Source organism: Petromyzon marinus, unplaced genomic scaffold, assembly GCF_048934315.1.
Source record: "Petromyzon marinus isolate PM22_M1 ecotype Great Lakes invasive population unplaced genomic scaffold, UKy_Petmar_22M1.pri1.0 PM_G_Scaffold_44, whole genome shotgun sequence".
Classification (NCBI taxonomy): Eukaryota; Metazoa; Chordata; class Hyperoartia; order Petromyzontiformes; family Petromyzontidae; genus Petromyzon; species Petromyzon marinus.
This window is the reverse complement of record NW_027422996.1, coordinates 616273-641088: the sequence shown is the minus strand read 5'-3', so window position 1 is coordinate 641088 and position 24816 is coordinate 616273. Positions and strand designations below refer to the sequence as shown.

Genomic DNA, 24816 nt, shown 5'->3' with positions numbered 1-24816 from the left:
ATGTCTCGCGCTGATGATTCACCGGTGACGTTACGCAAACGACGCATTTACTAATGCAGACGTGTGTGCGTCGTTACGGGACACGTTGTACGTGATTGTACGTGAAGAATATTCAGAACGTTGGGAATAATGTCTTCTATTTATATATAATCGTTTATGTATATAATGTGCACTACCTCACTGCATTATGTCGTGTGTCCTGCATTGCGCAGTTAATATTGGTAATTGCGTACAAATGCACATTTTGCATTAACCAAGCAAGGGGTGGTAACTATTGCAAATAATGCGTAATTACGTTAAATAATTCACGTTTACAAATTCAATAAAGTACCAAATGACAGTTTGCAAATATTTGATTGATATTGATTCACTTTCAAATTCTTGAATAGACACTCATTGTATATGGTTTCATCAATATCAGAAATAAGTTTAAACTGATTGCATTGTCCAACATATTGCACGCTGATCAGATGATGCACAACTACTACGCCTTGCAATAAATCACGACCGGGGAACGGTCCGTTTGCGGCACTTCACTACGAACCTCGTGGCCTGAGTTCGAGTCCAGGTCACGGCTAACATCGGTGGCGAGGGATATCTGAACTGGCCCTGGGCTCCCACCTTCACCGACCTGCAATGTCACTCATGGGGAAATATGAATACAGTGTAATTTTAGTCTGGGCAGGCTATCGGCCATTCCGAAACTTTCATCAACCAGCAGTGTGTTTGTTTTTAAGGTCTCGGCCCTTCTGGGGCTGATCAGAAGCGTCACGCTCGCTCAACACGCGCTGCTGGCTTTGTGGTTCGCATTGTCGTGATGCGCTCCCTCAAATAAAATGATGAGGCCCTGTCAGCACAAAACAACCAGACGATGTTTTGTCACGATTTATGACCCAGAGTTCCCCCGCAACAGCACAACAAATGTTTAACCATATCAACCAGAATGGTTGGACGGTGCATGAGGGTAAATTTTATATTTTTACAAAATGTTTTGCTAAAAACGTGAAACAATAATTCACTGTGTAACGAAAAAATATATTTTTTTGGTTCCTGGGTGATGTGTTATTTTACAATTGCTTACGCCTCAAAAGTATATAAAATGGCTATTATTATTATTATTCCCCACAAACTTTGCTTTTGTGACCAGGACACAAAAGCAAAGTTAATAATCCACTCCCATTAATAACACTGTTTAACAAATTTATTATGTTCTTGTTCCTGGGTAATAAGTGTTATTTCCTAGTTGCTTATACCTCAAAAGTACAGAAAATTGCTATTATTCCACACAAACTTTGCTTTTGTGAACAGGACGGTGATATTTTGAAATGTATCTACTTTCAATGGGAAAACGTGGTGTGCATTTGTGTCATTCCTTTACATCAAGTCCTGGTCACAAAAGCAACGTTCGTTGGGCATAGAGGCCAGCAAAGCACTCAAGTTGGTTGCACAGAGGATGCCATTCTTTATATTGACGCACTGCCTCGGCGACTCATTTAAGACTGAGTCGACCTAGGAGAGGTCCCAGTCAGGTTCAGAAACCGAATACCGCCGGTGCCACGGTGGCTAGGAGATGTTGACTACCTCATCTGGTATACAGGAGGTCGTGAGTTAGACCCTGACGCCTGCTGCTGCTGTATATTTGGAGTGTACATGTCTCTCATCATCATCACGGTGGCTAGGAGATGTTGACCTGACGCCTGCTGCTGCTGCTGTATATTTGGAGTCTGCGTCTCTCTCTCATCATCATCATCACCACGGTGGCTAGGAGATGTGAATTACCTCGCCTGGTATACAGGAGGTTGTGGGTTAGACCCTGACGCCTGCTGCTGCTGTATATTTAGAGTCTGCGTGTCTCTCTCTCATCATCATCATGGTGGCTAGGAGATGCTGACTACCTCACCAGGTATACAGGAGGTCGTGAGTTAGACCCTGACGCCTGCTGCTGTATATTTGGAGTGTACATGTCTCTCTCTCATCATCACGGTGGCTAGGAGATGTGAATTACCTCGCCTGGTATACAGGAGGTTGTGAGTTAGACCCTGACGCCTGCTGCTGCACTATTTTTAGAGTGTACGTCTCTCTTTCATCATCATCATCATCATCACGGTGGCTAGGAGATGTTGACTACCTCACCTGGTATACAGGAGGTCGTGAGTTAGACCCTGACGCCTGCTGCTGCTGTATATTTGGAGTGTACATGTCTCCCTCCCCGTAGTCGCAGTGGATTTTTCTCCAGGTCTTCCGTTTTTTTCCTCCACATTGGAAATCAACGTGCGTTTAGGGTACTTTATTTGGCTGTGATACATTACCTCATTAAAATGCAAATCAACGTATACAATTTTTGAAATGCGTTTTTCTGGATTTTCTTGTTATTCTGTCTCTCACCGTTCAAATAAACCTACCATTAAAATGATAGACTGATCATTTCTTTGTCAGTGGGCAAACGTACAAAATCAGCAGAGGATCATATACTTTTGGGTGAAAGAATCAAGGAGTGAAGTTCACGATAACAAGTAACCACGGTAAGTAGCGATAGGAGGGCGATGAGGAGGTTGACCATCGGTAAGCGAGTGCCAGGAGCAACAGTGGAGAATCATGAATCACGATGATTGCTTCACACAAATAAAAACACTCAACACGCGTCACTAACCGCTGTGCGCCCTTCAAAGGAAAATATCCCGCATGAAGTCGAGGATGTCCCTTCTTGACAGCACAGAACGACTGTGACCAGTCACAAGCTAATCACTCAGCTATTTCAATGCTAAATTATCCTGTTTGATTTGTACTAGGTGCCTCTGTGGATGTGTAAGCTTTGACTTTAACATAGCTATTTCTATGACCAGTCTCAAGCTAATCACTCAGTTATTTCAATGCTAAATTATCCTGTTTGATTTGTACTAGGTGCCTCTGTGGATGTGTAGGCTTTGACTTTAACATAGCTATTTCTATGACCAGTCACAAGCTAATCACTCAGCTATTTCAATGATAAATTCTCCTGTTTGATATGTAAACCCCTTTGTCAAGGTGCCTCACTTCTCTAAACCAGCTTAAAAAGACGCTACGAATCTTAACAGCGTTCATTGAAGCTCTGTCGTCCCGACAGGTTTGTTCCTTTCACCTGAAGAAGGCCACTTGTGTTGTGGCCGAAACGTCGTGAGATTTTAATTGTGTTATTTCATTAATTTATTATTTTATTCTCATTCTACGTGGTGACTTTACCGAAAGAACCAAAGAAGATGCTTTACAAGTGCCGCGAGGTAGGAACTAGCTGACCCAGCGCCATGGCCGTGGCCACGGAGTCAACATTTGGGGGGGGCACCAAATCTTAAGAGGTCTCCCACCCCCCAGAAAAAATAAATCTAAATTTGAAAACTAATTTCCTGCCTTAAATATAAAAAAAAAAAATTCACGAACACATGGGACGGACGTTTTTATTTGTTTATTACAATAATGTCTAATAGTGGTGTTGTATTATTACATCGCTCTGTTTTTATTTATTTATTTATGCCCTTTGCTTGTTTCATCGTATGTAATGGCAGAGATTAGGGATTTAAACAGTACAACCATAACCACAATCACGTGAACTGAAATCTATGCATTGTTACATGAAGACAAGTCCAGATATCGTGGCCAAGGTTTAGCAAGTTGTAGTTTTTATTTACACGGCATAGCAATTATATATATTTTAAAAAATATTGTTTATAGCAATATATTATAATTAGTACGGCCTTGCCCTGCACACATCATTCGTGGGTCACCCTCACAGTCCAGGCACGTGGTGTTCTACGGGCGCTGTGGGCACTGATTGGCGCGGCAGGTCACGACGTCATCCTCATTAACATAACGAGCGCCGCGTGCACTTTTGGCGGGAAACTGCAGCGCGAGCGGGGAGGGGGGGAAGGGGGCGTCACGTGACGGTCGGTGGCCGTTGGCGGGAGACGCCGTTGCCAGGGCAACGCCCCCAGTCGGCAGTCGTCATGGAGTCATCGGCGCCTCAGTGAGACTCGTTATAGATTAACTTAGTAAGAGATTAACTTAGTAAGAGATTAACTTAGTTAGATATTAACTTAGTAAGAGATTAACTTAGTAAGAGATTAACTTAGTAAATATTAACTTAGTTAGAGATTAACTTAGTAAGAGATTAACTTAGTAAATATTAACTTAGTTAGAGATTAACTTAGTAAGAGATTAACTTAGTAAATATTAACTTAGTAAGAGATCAACTTAGTTACATATTAACTTAGTAAGAGTAAGAGATTAACTTAGTTAGATATTAACTTAGTAAGAGATTAACTTAGTTAGATATTAACTTAGTAAGAGATTAACTTAGTAAGAGATTAACTTAGTAAATATTAACTTAGTTAGAGATTAACTTAGTAAGAGATTAACTTAGTAAATATTAACTTAGTTAGAGATTAACTTAGTAAGATATTAACTTAGTAAGAGATTAACTTAGTAAGATATTAACTTAGTAAGAGATTAACTTAGTTAGATATTAACTTAGTTAGAGATTAACTTAGTTATATGTTAACTTAGTTAGATATTAACTTAGTTAGAGATTAACTTAGTTAGTTATTAACTTAGTAAGATATTAACTTAGTAAGAGATTAACTTAGTTAGAGATTAACTTAGTTAGAGATTAACTTAGTTAGAGATTAACTTAGTTAGAGATTAACTTAGTAAGATATTAACTTAGTTAGAGATTAACTTAGAGATTAACTTAGTAAATATTAACTTAGTTAGATATTAACTTAGTAAGATATTAACTTAGTTAGATATTAACTTAGTTAGAGATTAACTTAGTAAGATATTAACTTAGTAAGAGATTAACTTAGTAAGATATTAACTTAGTAAGATATTAACTTAGTAAGAGATTAACTTAGTAAATATTAACTTAGTTAGATATTAACTTAGTAAATATTAACTTAGTAAGAAATTAACTTAGAGATTAACTTAGTAAATATTAACTTAGTTAGATATTAACTTAGTAAGATATTAACTTAGTTAGATATTAACTTAGTTAGAGATTAACTGAGTAAGAGATTAACTTAGTAAGAGATTAACTTAGTTAGAGATTAACTTAGTTGCATATTAACTTAGTTAGATATTAACTTAGTAAGAGATTAACTTAGTAAGAGATTAACTTAGTAAGAGATTAACTTAGTAAATATTAACTTAGTTAGATATTAACTTAGTAAATATTAACTTAGTAAGAAATTAACTTAGTAATATATTAACTTAGTAAGATATTAACTTAGTAAGATATTAACTTAGTAAGATATTCACTTAGTAAGAGATTAACTTAGTTAGATATTAACTTAGTTAGATATTAACTTAGTAATATATTAACTTAGTTAGAGATTAACTTAGTAAGAGATTAACTTAGTAAGATATTTACTTAGTTAGAGATTAACTTAGTAAGAGAGTAACTTAGTTAGAGATTAACTTAGAGATTAACTTAGTAAATATTAACTTAGTTAGATATTAACTTAGTAAGATATTAACTTAGTAAGATATTAACTTAGTAAGATATTAACTTAGTAAGATATTAACTTAGTAAGATATTAACTTAGTTAGAGATTAACTTAGTTAGAGATTAACTTAGTAAGATATTAACTTAGTTAGAGATTAACTTAGTAAGATATTAACTTATTAAGATATTAACTTAGTAAGATATTAACTTAGTAAGAGATTAACTTAGTAAGATGTTAACTTAGTGATATATTAACTTAGTTAGATATTAACTTAGTAAGAGATTAACTTAGTAAGATATTAACTTAGTAAGAGATTAACTTAGTAAGAGATTAACTTAGTAAGATATTAACTTAGTAAGAGATTAACTTAGTAAGAGAGTAACTTAGTTAGAGATTAACTTAGTAAGAGATTTAACTTAGTTAGATATTAACTTAGTTAGAGATTAACTTAGTTATATATTAACTTAGTAAGATATTAACTTAGTAAGAGATTAACTTAGTTAGAGATTAACTTAGTTAGAGATTAACTTAGTAAGAGATTAACTTAGTAAGATATTTACTTAGTTAGAGATTAACTTAGTAAGAGAGTAACTTAGTTAGAGATTAACTTAGAGATTAACTTAGTAAATATTAACTTAGTTAGATATTAACTTAGTAAGATATTAACTTAGTAAGATATTAACTTAGTAAGATATTAACTTAGTAAGATATTAACTTAGTAAGATATTAACTTAGTTAGAGATTAACTTAGTTAGAGATTAACTTAGTAAGATATTAACTTAGTTAGAGATTAACTTAGTAAGATATTAACTTATTAAGATATTAACTTAGTAAGATATTAACTTAGTAAGAGATTAACTTAGTAAGATGTTAACTTAGTGATATATTAACTTAGTTAGATATTAACTTAGTAAGAGATTAACTTAGTAAGATATTAACTTAGTAAGAGATTAACTTAGTAAGAGATTAACTTAGTAAGATATTAACTTAGTAAGAGATTAACTTAGTAAGAGAGTAACTTAGTTAGAGATTAACTTAGAGATTAACTTAGTAAATATTAACTTAGTTAGATATTAACTTAGTAAGATATTAACTTAGTTAGATATTAACTTAGTTAGAGATTAACTGAGTAAGAGATTAACTTAGTAAGAGATTAACCTAGTTAGAGATTAACTTAGTTGCATATTAACTTAGTTAGATATTAACTTAGTAAGAGATTAACTTAGTAAGATATTAACTTAGTAAGAGATTAACTTAGTAAATATTAACTTAGTAAGAGATTAACTTAGTTAGAGATTAACTTAGTTAGAGATTAACTTAGTAAGAGATTAACTTAGTAAGATATTAACTTAGTTAGAGATTAACTTAGTAAGAGAGTAACTTAGTTAGAGATTAACTTAGAGATTAACTTAGTAAATATTAACTTAGTTAGATATTAACTTAGTAAGATATTAACTTAGTTAGATATTAACTTAGTTAGAGATTAACTGAGTAAGAGATTAACTTAGTAAGAGATTAACCTAGTTAGAGATTAACTTAGTTGCATATTAACTTAGTTAGATATTAACTTAGTAAGAGATTAACTTAGTAAGATATTAACTTAGTAAGAGATTAACTTAGTAAATATTAACTTAGTAAGATATTAACTTAGTAAGAGATTAACTTAGTAAGATATTAACTTAGTAAGATATTAACTTAGTAAGAGATTAACTTAGTAAATATTAACTTAGTTAGATATTAACTTAGTAAATATTAACCTAGTAAGATATTAACTTAGTAATATACTAACTTAGTAAGATATTCACTTAGTAAGAGATTAACTTAGTTAGATATTAACTTAGTTGGATATTAACTTAGTAATATATTAACTTAGTTAGAGATTAACTTAGAGATTAACTTAGTAAGAGATTAACTTAGTAAGAGATTAACTTAGTAAGATATTAACTTAGTTAGAGATTAACTTAGTAAGAGATTAACTTAAAGATTAACTTAGTAAGAGATTAACTTAGTAAGAGATTAACTTAGTTATTAACTTAGTAAGATATTAACTTAATTAGAGATTAACTTAGTAAGAGATTAACTTAGAGATTAACTTAGTAAGAGATTAACTTAGTTAGAGATTAACTTAGTTAGAGATTAACTTAGTAAGATATTAACTAAGTTAGAGATTAACTTAGTAAGATATTAACTTATTAAGAGATTAACTTAGTAAGATATTAACTTAGTAATAGATTAACTTAGAGATTAACTTAGTTAGATATTAACTTAGTAAGAGATTAACTTAGTAAGATATTAACTTAGTAAGATATTAACTTAGTAAGAGATTAACTTAGTAAGATATTAACTTAGTAAGATATTAACTTAGTAAGATATTAACTTAGTTAGAGATTAACTTAGTAAGATATTAACTTAGTTAGAGATTAACTTAGTAAGATATTAACTTATTAAGAGATTAACTTAGTAAGATATTAACTTAGTAAGAGATTAACTTAGTAAGATATTAACTTAGTAATAGATTAACTTAGAGATGAACTTAGTTAGATATTAACTTAGTAACAGATTAACTTAGTAAGATATTAACTTAGTAATAGATTAACTTAGAGATTAACTTAGTTAGATATTAACTTAGTAAGAGATTATCTTAGTAAGAGATTAACTTAGTTATAGATTAACTTAGTAAGATATTAACTTAGTAAGATATTAACTTAATAAGAGATTAACTTAGTAAGATATTAACTTAGTTAGAGATTAACTTAGTTAGAGATTAACTTAGTTATAGATATTAACTTATTTAGATATCAACTTAGTAAGAGATTAACTTAGTAAGATATTAACTTAGTTAGAGATTAACTTAGTAAGATATTAGCTTAGTTAGAGATTAACTTAGTTAGAGATTAACTTAGTAAGAGATTAACTTAGTAAGAGATTAACTTAGTTAGATATTAACTTAGTTAGATATTAACTTAGTAAGAGATTAACTTAGTAAGAGATTAACTTAGTGAGATATTAACTTAGTAATATATTAACTTAGAGATTAACTTAGTAAGATATTAACTTAGTAAGAGATTAACTTAGTAAGAGATTATCTTAGTAAGATATTAACTTAGTAATAGATTAACTTAGAGATTAACTTAGTAAGATATTAACTTAGTAAGAGATTAACTTAGTAAGATATTAACTTAGTTAGAGATTAACTTAGTAAGATATTAACTTAGCAAGAGATTAACTTAGTTAGATATTAACTTAGTAAGATATTAACTTAGTAAGATATTAACTTAGTAAGAGATTAACTTAGTAAGAGATTAACTTAGTAAGATATTAACTTAGTTAGAGATTAACTTAGTAAGATATTAACTTAGTAAGATATTAACTTAGATATTAACTTAGTAAGATATTAACTTAGTAAGATATTAACTTAGTAAGAGATTAACTTAGTAAGAGATTAACTTAGTAAGATATTAACTTAGTTAGAGATTAACTTAGTAAGATATTAACTTAGTAAGATATTAACTTAGATATTAACTTAGTAAGATATTAACTTAGTAAGAGATTAACTTAGTAAGATATTAACTTAGTAAGAGATTAACTTAGTAAGAGATTAACTTAGTAAGATATTAACTTAGTTAGAGATTAACTTAGTAAGATATTAACTTAGTAAGATATTAACTTAGATATTAACTTAGTAAGATATTAACTTAGTAAGAGATTAACTTAGTAAGATATTAACTTAGTAAGAGATTAACTTAGTAAGAGATTAACTTAGTAAGATATTAACTTAGTTAGAGATTAACTTAGTAAGATATTAACTTAGTAAGATATTAACTTAGATATTAACTTAGTAAGATATTAACTTAGTAAGAGATTAACTTAGTAAGAGATTAACTTAGTTAGATATTAACTTAGTAATATATTAACTTAGTAAGAGATTAACTTAGAGATTAACTTAGTTATAGATTAACTTAGTAAGATATTAACTTAGTTATATATTAACTTAGTTAGATATTAACTTAGTAAGAGATTAACTTAGTAAGATATTAACTTAGTAAGATATTAACTTAGTAAGAGATTAACTTAGTAAGAGATTAACTTAGTAAGATATTAACTTAGAGATTAACTTAGTAAGATATTAACTTAGTAAGATATTAACTTAGTTAGAGATTAACTTAGTAAGAGATTTACTTAGTAAGAGATTAACTTAGTAAGAGATTAACTTAGTAAATATTAACTTAGTAAGATATTAACTTAATAATAGATTAACTTAGTAAGAGATTAACTTAGTACGATATTGACTTAGTAAGAGATTAACTTAGTAAGATATTAACTTAGTTAGAGATTAACTTAGTAATAGATTAACTTAGTTAGAGATTAACTTAGTAAGATATTAACTTAGTAAGAGATTAACTTAGTAAGATATTAACTTAGTAATATATTAACTTAGTTAGATATTAACTTAGTTAGAGATTAACTTAGTTATATATTAACTTAGTTAGAGATTAACTTAGTTTTATTTTAACTCAGTTAGAGATTAACCTAGTTAGAGATTAACTTAGTAAGATATTAACTTAGTAAGATATTAACTTAGTAAGATATTAACTTAGATATTAACTTAGTAAGATATTGACTTAGATATTAACTTATTAAGATATTAACTTAGTAAGAGATTAACTTAATAAGAGATTAACTTAGAGATTAACCTCGTTAGAGATTAACCTCGTTAGAGATTCACCTAGTCAGGGATAACTTACTAACAGTTATTTCAAAGTAAATAAACAGCAATGGTTTAACACAAAGCAACATTCCGCACACGTTCAACATTCACCAGTCTGGCTCGCTTCAACCAATGCTGGTGAACTGCAAGATGGATCATTACAGGTGAAGGACATTTTTATTTAAACTTTCGTGACTGCAGCGGTCCGTATTCTAACGGTTCTTTCGGTAAAACAAAGTTAACGTACATAGAAAAAAATAATAATCCAAATAAAGCGATTAAAAATATCACGACCTTTCGGTTGCAACACAAGCGTATGACGGACCGCTTTGTGTTTGCGTATCGAAACGTCGTGATGTTTTTAATAACTTTTTTTTCGATCTACGTAGCTTAATTAAAAGATACTCTTTGGTTCTTTCGGTAAAGTCACGTAGGTATACATTTTATATAGAGTATGGATTCCTGCAGTCACGAAAGCTTCAAATCTAGATTTTACTGAAAGAACCATAGAACACAGGCAAGGACCCTATCAGATATGGGTCCTATAACCAAAGGCAACATCACCCCCTGCCGGCAAATACCTGTTTAGGTTGTTCTATGGATGTCATAGGCACGTGGAATTTCCATTTGGCTCAGGGTTGTGTTTACCTTGTGCTCCACAAGGACAAGCTGTCATGAGGGGGTCCCTTAGGCTAAAATGAAGCTGACGCTCAGATCATTTGTTACAGTGTGTGTGCAATATGAATACATTTATAATCTTTCACAACTATCGACATATGCCTTCAACTAATGTTTGTATCATGTATTTCACTGTCTAAAAACATCTAAATACGACAAAAAAACAAAGTGAAATCACGCGTCGCTATGTGCAAATGACTGCGTACAGTGTTAGCATTTTTATATTTGCATGGCACGCCTTAAGTGTACTACATTTCGAGGACAACATTTGCCCTTTGATGGGTCAAAACATGTTTTTTACATTTTAGCACCCGATTTGAAGATGGATTGTAGCCCTTGAACGTCATTGTCCCATAGTTGTGGAGTTGGGTGCTCTATGCAATGCATTTGGATTAATGTGGCTTATTTCTAGCACCTCATCTCAAACAACGCGGTGGGCATGTTTACTCTATATTATTAATCTACGTTTTACATTTAATTATTAATGAAAAACACAGTTGCGTAATATGAATATGTACAAAATACATAGCAGTAGTAATGATGGCTACTACAATAATGTACTTCATGAAGGTTGACTAGAGTACATTTTTTATCGTATTTCCCATTGCCATGACAACAAACATTTGTTGCAACATACGTATTGTGGTAGCAATGATGGTCTGCTAGCTTGCAGGGCCGTGAGAGAAAGCGGCGGCTTATTGCGGAGGCCTTTATCCAGCAGTGGATCGACCATGGCTGATGACGATCCACTGTAGTGCCCTCATCTATACGCAGAAAACGAATCGCTGGTGTGTTGCATGATGAGGTGGCCCAGACCCTTTCACACGATGCTCTATTTGAAGTTAAACATCATATTCACGTGGAGCCACATCTCCACATTCGATATAAAATGTTGCCAGTATCAAACACACCGTAATACCCGCACCTCCGATTAGCACGGTTGGCTACGTACGGGGCAGAACACGCGTACGTGTGTGTCCACACTTCTACACGAGGATAAGTGGACGGAGATAAGCATTGATATTTGGATCCACCAACAATACCCCGCATATCGGTGTGGATAAGAAGAGTTTCCAACATGCGCGTTGCTATATGTATGAGTTCCCTAACACAGAAACGGAATTCTTGTTTTGCAAGAATAATGCGAGAATAATGTGATGTTTGTTGTTGTCGTTACAGTGTTCACAAAGGCGTGGAGTCGATGGATGGCTTTGGCCAGTATTCTGGTGCGTATACCAATGACTTTCAAGGAAATCTCAAATGCGGCGATTCCTCAGAAAGTAGAGAAGCCAAAGAGAACGTTGGAGGTGAGATAATGAGACTTGGTGTATGAGTACATGTGATGGGTAGTCTCAAATGGTTTCGTTTTATTGTTGCGTAAAGCATCAGTCGCTTCACCAGCATTGGTGCAAGCAAGCTTGAAGATACTCAATGTCGAAACCAATACAGAGCTTTCCTGTGTTGTACCAATGCTGCTGATGGGATGTGCAAATCATACTTTTATATTTTTTTACGTGGAGGCGCATATATGGGAAGGGGTCATAGCTGCTTATTTATGTAGTTACCTATAGTATTCTCCACAATCGTGCTCATTATACGTTTGTGTTAACTGTACATTGCAACCTTCTTCCTAATATTCCGAAGGGACTTTTCAGATTTCTCTTTAATTGTATAATTATGTAATAATAGGGGTTTTCCCCTTTTTTCTGGCAACAAAACTGAAACCTTTTTAACAAGGATTCACGTTACTGCATAAACCACAATAATTGCAGTCAAAATGCAAACAAAAAACATACTATGATAATATATGCATTGTCCTTGAAACTGAAAACATATCTCTTTTTTTCCCCAGAAAACTCGGAAGACTTTAGTATCAGTGAAATGCGATCAGTTTCTGAAATTCGTATCCATTTTGAGATTGCCTCTTTAAAACAAAAAAATAATCGATCATATCAAGTGAGGGCCCTTGCCTGTAAGATTGGTATTTCACTCACCAGAATTGAGCTTCAACCGGACTAGACTTTGCTTTTTTGTTGTTGCATCAACGCTGCTGAAATTATTCACTCCGAGAAAGACGTGTGGCCGCTCGGATGTGTAATACATCGCCTTATTTTTTTATATTATGTGCAGGGACAGGTATGTGACAGAGGAGTATTGCATGCTTGATGTTTTTGTGCTATTTTTACTATGTTCATTTGTGAACATTCAACAAAATGTATATGAAATTAATGAGTGGACTTCCTTCAGCTGTGTTGCTTTTGAAACGAAGTAAGAACCAACCAGGTAGGCTTCAGCAGTAGAGGGATCAGCTCACAATCTCAAGGTTGTGAAATTCAAATCCTGATTGGAGGTTGACTCAGCCCATTTTCCCTCTGGGGTTAATATAAAATTATTACCACTTTGTTGGGGAAGTCAACTGGTTGTCCTATAAGAATGTGGAATTTCCACCACTGGTTCAGGGCTGTAAACAGGAGTTTAGCACCACCTCAGTGCTCATTTGAGCAGGAAATCACCGACTTTTTTGTTTACCTTGTTTACCTTAGAAGTGTCTTAGTCTGTCTTCTGGGTTCTTTCAGTAAAGTCACCCACGTAAAAGGGAAATAATAAAATAATAAAATAACACAATAATATAAAATTCTCACGACGTTTCGGCCACAACACAAGTAACCTTCTTCTGTCTTAGTCTGGTGCTCTATCATTGTGTTATCTATATATTCAGAGTGGTCCAGATGTTTTGTGACCCCCCCATTTAATTCACAAAACCTTCATATTTTTCAAATAAAGTTTCTTCAAACAGAAATGAATACACAAAGGGGGAAAATGTTACGAGTCAATTAATTGGAGGTCACAAAACATCTGGAGCACCCTTCAGAATATAAATAACAAACAATAACGTCAATGAAACCAAAATAATTAAAATACTTGCTGGATTGTGTGACATTGTGTGTTTTATGAGCAAAAATGTAGTTATGCTTTCTGAAAAAGTTGTTGAGACTCAGTGAGACTCTCATTGATAAATAAGCGTAACAACGACAATAACCCCAAACAATGCGAATGTACAATTTCCTCAATAAATGTTAGCACATGTTTGTCTTTGAATAAAGTAACAAAAGTCTCCTTTTTTAGTTATTCTCCATGGGAATTCATAATCCTAAACATATGTTATCCTAAACTTACCTTCAGCGTTGCCTTACAGACATATTTTCAAGGAGTTTCCTTTTTTTAACTCGGTTCAGTCTCGCGTCATGGATGACGTAAGTATATGGCATTTTACACTTAAACAAACGTGTAACTTACGGTTTGATTTCTATGCAGTGATACCAGTTTTGTTTTGCTCGGTACTATACATCTTCATTACTGATGGTAACTATGTCTGTGGAATGTACCAAGAGGGTTGATATTAATGGTCATTACTAAGTGAAACAATCATAAGGTTACAACGTTTAAGATTTCTAGAGGTAATCATACAGGCATATTTAACACGTAGGCTTTCGCGATCAATATTATTCACCATTCTGGCGAATTGCCCGATGATGCTGGATGTAATTACCAGCGAAACGTCGTACTCAAACTGTAAATGTTGTGGATTCACTCTTCAATACACTGGTGGGCTATAGTAGTGAACTATTTGTCTTTTGTCAACGTGACACTTTTTTGCTGATTGGCCGTGTCGGGTGGTGGAGGGTTACGACACATTTATAAATAACGCGATCTAACCCAAAAACCTTTATTATGAATACATGCATATCATGCAAGCATATGCATGCTATAATGAGGTGACTGAACAGCAGAGTGAGCGGCTCACAATCTGAAATTTGTGATTTCAAATCTAGGTTGGGGGTTAACTCACCCCATCATCCTACCAGGGTTGATATAATTGGTACCACTTTGTGGATGAGTCTGCAGTGATTACCCAATGGAGAGACAGACTCATCCCCAACTTAACACCACCTCAATGCTTAATTGTGACTAACTCTGCCGAATTGATGACACTTGCACAACTTCCAAGAGGCAATGACAGTACCTCATATGAATGCTGGATATGACTTTATACGATGTTTAACAAACTTTGTCTTACATTTTTTAAAATTAAGATTCTGTACACAAACAGACCTGTAGTGGTTTGTGCTCCAACTGGTTCTGGGAAGACTGTTATTTTTGAGCTGGCCATAATTCGACTCTTAATGGAATGCCAAGGGCCCTCCTACAATGCAAAAGTTATTTATAGTAAGTACGTCTCTTAATTGTTACATTATACATTGTTGCAATTGCCCACACGGTATTGTATTCGTACAACAGCAAGCACGCTTGATGTAGACCTGTGTGAGCATGAATGTGACGCGCACCCCCTAGTGGCCCCCGTCAAGGCACTGTGTCGGGAGAAATTCGAAGACTGGCAGAACAAGTTTGGAGCACTCGGCATTCAGTGCAAAGAGCTTACCGGAGACACGGACGTCGATGACTATTTTGAGACACAAGATGCCCAAATAATATTGACAACACCGGTAAGTGTTGAAAAAATAAATAAGCTGACAATACGCCTCCTTCACGTAGCTGTCCTTCCACATTAAAATTAAGGGTATATTTTTTAGACATCCCATCAGCCACCACACGACCTTCTGGGATCATAATAATTTCAGCAGTATTGGTTCAACACAAGCAATACTCTGGACCGGTTTTGCTTATCACTGTCTCATTAGCAGAGTCAGGCTTTGTTAAGCCTATTTTTCTGAATTGCTCGATGTGTATAGGTGAGGACCCACTCTGTTAGATATGGGTCCTAGTTTGATGCTGACCTACATAATACGGAACACAACGTAATGTCTCACCTGTGCTCAGGTTTCTCATTGGCTCCCAGTTCACACCCGCATTGAGTTTAACGTTCTCCTACTCGTGTTCAAGGCCTTCAATGGGCTTGCTGCACCTCACATCCAGGAAACGATTCAACCGTACACTTCGCAAAGTTGATTCAGCCGTACACTCCACCGGGATCTCTCATATCCACCGATAATTCCATACTCCGGTGTGGCACGCTCCCAGAGTGTGAACCTGGGGTCACGGGGCTTTTGTTTGTACATTGTAATGTTATATCTCTACTGGGCTCACTGACTTCATTTGTTTGCAGGAAAAATGGGATAGCACAACAAGACAGTGGCACGACAGGTCTCTCGTGCAGGTCGTGAGGCTGTTTCTGATTGATGAGGTAGAGTACATGACTGTATTGTTCTTGGTTTTCCTCGGCATACTTTTGTAAATACAGCGATACCCCCATTTACTCCCCCCCCCCCGCCACCTCACATATCGCAAATACGTCGTCACTTCATGGATACCGCGACCTGTTTTGCGTCGCCTCCACCCACACATACGTCGATGACAGCATCCGTCCTTTCTCGGGTCCGTCACCTCAGCCTTCGCCTCCACCTGCCCTGTAAATTGCTTCAATTGACGTCGTTTGGATATTCGCTATCGCACCTTTCAGGAACGCATCCCCGACGTAAACCGGGTTATTCCTGTGCACAGTATTGAATTTATAGGAAGCGGCCACAGTGGTGTGATGGTTAGCGCGCTGGATTTGCAATCCAATAAAGTGACATAGTTATACAGGGACTCCTTGACTTATGAGATAGACGTGTGCCTGGAAAGGTACGCGTATCTCAAAATCGCGTATGTTCAATAGCAATTTTCCCAGAAGAAATAATGGTACAGGAGGTGGTTCGGGGATTTCACTCGCACTCGCTGACGTAATCGCTTTTATTATCCTAGCCTATATCAATACAATACATGTACCCACAATATAATACTTTACATTAAAAAGAAAATCACGTAAACTCTAATTAACTTCCTATAAAATAATGAAATCCGGTATTGCTTGTTAAGACGCCGGAGTTGCGTTGCGGAGGGGATGGATGGAGGCGAGGAGGGAGACAGACTTAGAGTTAGTGAATGCCGTACAAGTATAGCGCACGAGTTATCGTACCGACATGGTTGCAGGCAACGCCGTTGGGTCGCGGTGCCAGGCTAGGGTGGCGCATCTCGTGTTGCGGATGACGATATTCCGAAAATTGCCTAGCGTATGTCAATATAAAGTCTAAATACAACGCGCACGTTATTCCAAAATGACGTACCACAAAAGCAGGTAAACCGAGGATTGCATGCATACGGTTACAGTACGTAATTTGAATATATGGTCATCGAATTGAAGTGGGAGTACCATGTGTTAATTTTTCGATCATAAAGTTGGACCCATTCAAACAACTTATAAAGAAGTTGCTGGCATTTGTGCCCAGGTGTCTGAGATGTTGGGAATTTCGTGGCAAGACAGAATACTGTAAGCAATGCAGAAGTCTGGAAGAGTACACGACAGCTCAGTACTTCAGGGTGGTTCATGCTTGCAGGATGGGGAAGGGCCGATTGCCGATACAGGCATTGTAGTGGTCTCCACGAGTTTGGACAACTCAAGGAAAATAACCTGAGACAAGATCGTGGGATACTTCGATAAAAAAAAAATCATGGAAGTTGCGTCGTGTTATGCTGTGGGTCACGGTGCAGGTACACACAGTAGGGGATGAGTCACGTGGTGCCACCTTGGAGGCTGTGGTCAGCAGAATGAAGACGCTTTATAACCTTGTCCCTCCAACCTCCACAAAGGATGCGCTTCAACCGCTGCATACCTGTGCGGGAGTACGGATCATCGCCCTGTCAGCCACCATTCCCAATATAGAAGATGTGAGTTGGCATACTTATTATACATTGTTTAAACATATACTGTATCGCTACAATCTTGATTTGAAGCTTTCGTGACTGCAGAAATCCATACACTTGGGTTCTTTCGGTGAAGTCACGTATATATAATTTGTATTTATTTTATACCTACGTGACTTGAGCGAAAGAACCAAAGAGTATATATATTGCTATAACATTGGCTAATAGCCAGGTGGCTCAGTGGTAGAGCGAGCGGCTCGCAATCAGAAGGCTGCGAGTTAAAGTCCTCGTTGGGGGTGCTAACTCGTTCCATGGTCCTTCGGGGGTAATTAAAATCAGTATCACTTTGTGGGGGAGTCAATATTGGTTCTACGGATAGACTCTCCCCCGTTATAAGAATGTAGAATGTCCACCGCTGGCTCAGGGCTGTAAACAGGATATGAGCACCGCCTCAATGCTCATTTGAGTAAAAAAATAACCTTCACGTCTACTATAAACTAGTTGCATTTAATTTGTAACATCCACTGTTAAAAGGAATTTGTGTCATCTTAATCAAGTTGCACGTGGGCAAATGCCCAGACATTTTTTTTGACTTATATATATAAAATATGGAGAGGTATGAATACCTCTCAATGCATTTAAATTAATATTTGTATATCCTCTACAAATATTGCTGAGGCATCCACCTTTCTCTTTCTAGGTTGCCGAGTGGTTGTCTGATAGGGATGGAACGGCAATCTTCGTAAAATTGGATGAAAAGCATCGGCCTGTGAAACTCCGCAAAATCGTGTTGGGATTTCCTTTCTATCGTCTACAGACTGCCTTTAAATTTGACTTGATACTCAACTACAAGCTCGCAAAAATTATACAAACATATTCTGAGCAAAAGCCAACGCTCATTGTGAGTACATGTCTTATTTGTTGTTCCAAGTCAAAATGGCATGATTAGTTTAATTGCATATTTTTTAAAATTTAAATATTTTGCATGCATAGCCCTTAAATATGGAATATGTTAAGGTGTATATGGCCTCCATTGACACATACGTAGCAAACAGGAAATGCAATGTGGACAAAAATCTCATGTGTAGCCTTAACAGACTTTTGGGGGAAGTGCTGGTGGAAGTGCTGGTAAGCGAGCACTTATGAAGACCATCATGAGCACACGAGGGGGTGGGTGGGCAGCACCACGCCGGACCGCCTTTGTTTCCCCAATGCTGATGTTTCAGTATCACAGCAGGTACTCATTTGAGGCTGAGTAGACCTAAGGAAGCCCCAGAATTAGTTGAAATATTCACCGTCGCTTTTGATCATGAGCGGGAATCGAACTCGGGTAACAGGGTTTGTAGCACGGTTCACTAATCACCACTCCCCACTTGCATATCTATAACCATGCATATACAATCACACAACGGCAATATCCCCTGTTTAGTCTTTACAAGACTCAGTTTCAGTTTTCTCAGTTTCATTTATTCGGTGTAGAGCCCTGTGAGCCATCCGGCTCTTGAATCGGGTGCAACCGCAACAAACAAAAACATGAACAAGAAAAACATGATTATTCTTAGCTCTTTCGGTAAAGTCACGTTGAAGGGAAACAATAAAATAATAGAATATATATAAAACAATAAAAATTCTCACGACGTTTCGACCATAACACAAACGGTCGTCATCAGGTGTGAAAAGCAATGGCAAGAAACATTTGAAAGAAGTGTCGGTTCGCATTAATTAATTTATTTTTGAACGGTGTTTTTATTTATAAAAAAACGTCAGCGCCACGTGCAGCGATTTGGCAGTTTATTTAGAAGGACGAGTCCATCTATGTTCTGAAAAGAGGAGGGGGGAGACGAAAAATTAATGTATGCTGTCTGAAAGCCACCGTAAGCGTGAACAATCAATTAAGACCTGAAATGGTTTATCAAATCCTTCCAATGATTGCTAAGCCAGAATTGTGTGCTCCATTTAGAAAGTGTTTCTTTCGTGGACGGTTTGGTAACGCTGGCGCGCAAGCCGTTTAGAAGAGGTGGGTGGCTCTGAAGAGAGCCTTTGGGTTGGTTGAGTGCGCGAGAGATGAAGCCGTAGAGAGTGCGGCCCTGGCGCTTGAGGGCGTAGACCACGTCCGTGGCGGTGACGGCCTCGCGCTGTCTGGGCAAGAAGCATTTAGCGAGCACCTGTAGAGGCCATACACATATACGTTTGCGCACACAAAACGTTATAAAAGTATGCATTTATACAATGAATATCACACCTAGTCAAGCGCACATATATAAATATTAAAATGGTTTAGGCCTTAGATATTTCACGTGCATTCCTTTGGAAGCAGGCATACTTTTTAATAGCGTGCATTGAAGGCACCTTGTGGTTATTCTTTTACAGTTCTGTGCGACGAGAAGAAGTGTTCAGCTGGCTGCAGCCACACTGGCTAAATATGCTAAATTCATGATTGATTTCCAGCACAGGCAGAGGTAGGCGTGGGAATTGGGCTCTACACATATTCGTGTTTCGCAAATGTTCTGTGATTAAGATATTGGTGTAAAAGTAACGGTCAAGGTGCCGCCTCAAGTTCCTTGTTCGAGCCACTGCTGGTGTTAACCTCCGCTTGAGAGAAAAAAATATGTTGAATGACTCCAATATCCACGATGATGTTGGTCGCGAAAGCCTACGTGTTAAACTGACTTCATAATTTATTTTGCAATATGAAATACGTACCGAGGCCCTTCGCTCTTATTTGCCTTAGGCCCCTCATAAGTTTAATCTGGGCCTGATCATAATGCATCTAAGGCCCAGGGAACAAGGTGATCAAGGGGAGATTGACACATGTGATTGTGAAAATTCCACACTTACACTATGGCACCAAGTCCGTCCGTAGTAATATATCACTTGAGAGAGAGATGAGCGTGCAGACACATAATCATCAGCCATGATCAATCCACTGCTGGATGAAAAGCCAACTGATATTTTTTGTTCAGTGTGCTGTGAAGATTTGTGCCGTGGAATAAAAATGCTGAGAAGCACTACTCTAGAGGGATATTGGTCTACTCTTTCACATTGACCAGACGTGTTGGAAGAGGCAGGCGTACCCACACTTTACCCCACTATGCGCGACCTACCAATTTATGTATTTATACACTGCTCGGTGGACAGGGGCAGTGTTGGGGGGGGGGGGTTAAAAGATCGCGCTCGAAGGTGGAATTGATTACAAGTCTAGCGTGCTCACCACTACACCATATATACTGGTCATTTATTGTAATTTCAGACTGCAGAAGCATGCTTCTTGCCTAAAGGATATCAAGTTGAGAGGTAAGCTTGTAAAGCCCTCACTGTTTTTAACGATGATTTAAAATAATTGCATCAAAATATCAAATTCACATTCGCGTAATTTGTTTTATTATTGTTGTAGATTTGCTGATGAAAGGAATTGCATACCATCATGCAGGGATGGAAACGTCTGATAGAAGAAACATTGAAGATGCTTTCTTGCAAGGAGAACTGCCAGTACTGTGTACGTAAAATATGAGCATATTATTTATTCATGGAGAGATTGTAAATTGATATATGTGTCCATGCATCAGGTTTGCATGTGGCTTTGTGAAATTAGTAGGGGCTGTTATGTGTGCATATTTCAAGATTACAAACCCATACTGATATCTAACAGAGTATCCTTGCCTGTAAGCATCTGGCAGTTCACCATCAATGGTTCAAGCAAACCTGACTGGTGCTGAGACACTGAACGTTGAAACTGATCCAGAGTTCTGCTTGTGTGTTGCACCAATGCCGCTGAAATTGTGGTTACTAACAGCTGCCTTGTGACCAACCGCATGTGATACATTTGCTGCCAGATACATGATGACAGTATTTTGTAGAGTTCAATATTTTTATGATGACTTATTAACTTCACCGAGTTACTTACGCTATATTTTGTGCATTGGGGCGGCAGCGCGCTTGACGCTCGTTACAGAGGTTACACAGGTTCGCATTTGGAATATGGTAATCCGTTATGGTTAATACTGCAAGTATATGAATCATAGCATACTTTGTGCCATCTGCTTAAGAGTGGACATTAATTATCCCGTGGCATGATTTGAAGAGAGTAGCCTGTTGTGTGCTGGTGTCGAGGTCCAGATTTGTAAATGTTCCCACAAAATATCCAATCAGGAAGCATATAGCAATATGGCTGTCGCCTGATGAAACTGGTTGTGATTACTGGTGAAACGTCGTACTCAGTTTGTAAATGCTGTGGCTTGGCTCTCCAACACACAACCAGTGTGCTGTACTAGTACACTACACTATACACTACATTATACACTACACTACTATACACTACACTATACACTACATTATACACTACACTACTATACACTACACTACATTATACACTACTATACACTACACTACACACTACACTACACGTTACACTAGTGCTGTACTAGTGACGAATTGGCCACGTTCTGTTTACGTGACAACCCTTACGAGTTGGCTGTGGTGGGTGGTGGCGGGTTTTAACGACACATTTATATATATCTAACCCAAAAACGTATATTATGGAACATATAGCAACATTGCCCCTACTGCGAAACTTCTGCAGAATATGTGCACACACAGCGCCTTTTTTCGTGATTGCCTTGTGATAAAAGAATGGTGCAAATACCGAATGTTTTTATTTGATTTGTCTGCAGTCTCTACAAGTACACTGGCTATGGGTGTAAACCTTCCTGCACACCTGGTCATCGTCAAATCTACCATGCACTACACTGGGGGAGGCATGGTGCAGGAATATGGGGAAACAGATATTCTACAGATGATTGGCAGGGCAGGAAGACCACAGGTAGATGCACATATTCTGACTATATTGGTTCATACATCCTTACTTTTCGGAACTAAATATCCGTTTTCAAAACTTAAATGCATTGTGCACAAATGTATTCTAGTTTATTGGATCCCATCTCTTGAAACCCATCATGTGGACAATATAGCATCTATTTTGAAGAGGTAAAGATTTCTTGCTTATTTGTGCATTGATGTTGGTGCCCATCTACTATATACAGCCCTAAGCCAGGGGTGGACCTCCTTAATTCCAATGGAATGGGAGAGTCTTTCCAAAGGACAACCAATGTTGACTTTTTCACAAAGTGATATTTATTTTATCGACCGAAAGAGGGATGATGGGCTGAGTCGACCTCTAACCGTGAGTTGAACTCACAACCTTCCCATTGCAAGATGGCCGCTCTACCTCTGAGCCACCTGGCTGCTGCTGTTGCTGCAGAGGTAGAGCGGTCTTCCGATTGCAAGATGGCCGCTCACAACCTTCCCATTGCAAGATGGCCGCTCTACCTCTGAGCCACCTGGCTGCTGCTGCTGCTGCTGCTGCAGGATGAAGTGAACTGTTGCACTATTCTTGCTCAATTATGAATGTGTCATAGCATGTTCACCATTTGTTAAAACATATACATGTGCTTTTATTTAGCAAAATAGCAAAGCGTCAATTCCAATAGGCTAACAAGCACAAGTAATAGATCATAGACGCGTGTCGCCATGCTGGAAGTGGGGAGCGGTAGTGTAGCGGTGAGCGCGCTGCGTTATAAAGCCCGACTGACGATTATCTTAACCGGACCTGGTGCTGGCCACCCACCCCCTCGTGTGCCGTGCTTGCCTTCATAGGTGTTCGCTAACGGCACTCGCCCCAACAGCCAGTTAAGGCTCTACGGGGGATCTTTGTATGTTGTAGTAGTATATACCTGTGGTAGCAAGGGTTTGTGGATTTTATTTTTTTATTTAAAGCTTTCGTGACTGCAGTAATTCATATTCTTAGCTCTTTCGGTAAAGTCACGTTGAAGGGAAACAATATATATTGTAAAGTCACGTTGAAGGGAAACAATATATATTGTTTCCCTTCAACGTGACTTTACCGAAAGGTTTGTGGATTGTGCATATTTGTGTGTCATACCCACTAGAGATGGCAGTACAGAAAGTTGGTTATGAACCCATATGTGTGAACCTGCGTGTTTCCCCCAGGAAGTTTCGTTTCCTCCTAAACACAAAACATATCCAAATAAATCAGGCAAATATTTCAATGCAGGATCCATCTGCATTTCCTGAGACTGATTAAAGATTTTCCTGCATTTAGCTCATTATTAGTATGGCTATTTATCTATTTTTTATGTGAAGTAACATACGTGATATCGTTTACAGTTTGATGTTTCAGCCACTGCGGTGATATTGACAAGAAATGAATTGAAAGAAAAATATGAACAAATGCTAAGTGGGACCCAGAAACTAGAAAGCAGGTAGGACAATAACGGCAGTTTTGTTATTATATGTATATATTGGGCATGAACATGTACATATTTGTGAACGTTATGTATAAAGTCAGCATCGGCATACACTGCCCGCTGAAGGCCTTTTTAGCCGTAAACATCCTTCACAGTCCAGTGATACAACAATCCACGTGTTCCATTACCTTGGCTACCACTCCATCGTTAGTTTTGGGCACTGGCCATCATTCCTACTCGTGACATGTCCTGCCCAAGCTTACTTATTTTTCTTCATAGCTTTAATGCCTCTAACTTGCATGTATGGTATGTCATCAAAAACAGACGCTGCTTCTTCTTGTTCATGCTTTCTCCCTCTCTTCCCTCCCCTCTCATTACCCCGATATCTTGGCCCCAGTGACTCCTCCGCCTTAAGTCTTTGATGCATAAAAATGCTGTGACAAAACAGAGGTTATGCTTCTCGGCTCCGTGCACTCAACTTCAGCTCATCACCCACAGTAACAGACACAACGTTGGTGGCTTCTGTGACCTTGCTCCGAAGTTTGAGGCCTATTTGAAAAGTGAAAAGTGAAATTCAGAAGTGATTTTTTTCACCTTCAAAGTATTGTCAGCACGACATCATGCTTGTCAAACTATTATGCAGATAATTTGGATAATGCGTCTCTTCTCTCTTGTCGATTATTGCCATGCCACCTTGTTCGTCGGCATGCCTCCTGCAAGAGTTCTCAATAGGCTGAAATTCTAGATTTGAAGCTTTCGTGATTGCAAGGATCCATACTCTTTGGTTCTATTCGGTAAAGTCACGTAGGTAAAAAATAAAACAACAAAAATCACGACGTTTCGGCCACAACACAAGCGGCCTTCATCAGGTGAAGGGATCAGGCTGTCTCGAGGACAGCGCTGAAGTGGAACACAGCCACGCTTAAAGGTCGCGGTCTGAGCGTGGCTGTGTTTCACTCCAGCGCTGTCCTCGAGACAGCCTGATCCCTTC

At 37.0% G+C, this 24816-nt stretch overlaps 1 protein-coding gene and 1 long non-coding RNA gene across 3 annotated transcripts; both read left to right on the top strand.

The window, feature by feature from the left end:
• The first annotated feature begins 3927 nt into the window (after nucleotides 1-3927).
• Nucleotides 3928-15081, top strand: LOC142917272 (uncharacterized). Of its 2 annotated transcripts, XR_012936954.1 has the most exons (6): nucleotides 3928-3997; nucleotides 10297-10346; nucleotides 12040-12167; nucleotides 12713-12763; nucleotides 14044-14114; nucleotides 14955-15081. It is a non-coding gene; the product is annotated as an uncharacterized LOC142917272 (long non-coding RNA). The 2 variants fall into 2 exon arrangements; XR_012936953.1 differs by lacking the exon at nucleotides 3928-3997 and having other exon boundaries at nucleotides 10061-10346.
• Nucleotides 15082-15189: 108 nt separating this feature from the next.
• LOC142917255 (putative ATP-dependent DNA helicase HFM1) lies at nucleotides 15190-23844 on the top strand. Its single transcript, XM_076061871.1, has 10 exons — nucleotides 15190-15195; nucleotides 15228-15365; nucleotides 15986-16063; nucleotides 17410-17586; nucleotides 18263-18463; nucleotides 19933-20021; nucleotides 20813-20856; nucleotides 20957-21058; nucleotides 22233-22381; nucleotides 23746-23844. Exons 1-10 carry the CDS (start codon nucleotides 15190-15192, stop codon nucleotides 23842-23844), a joined length of 1083 nt encoding a protein of 360 aa, XP_075917986.1.
• Nucleotides 23845-24816: the final 972 nt, after the last annotated feature.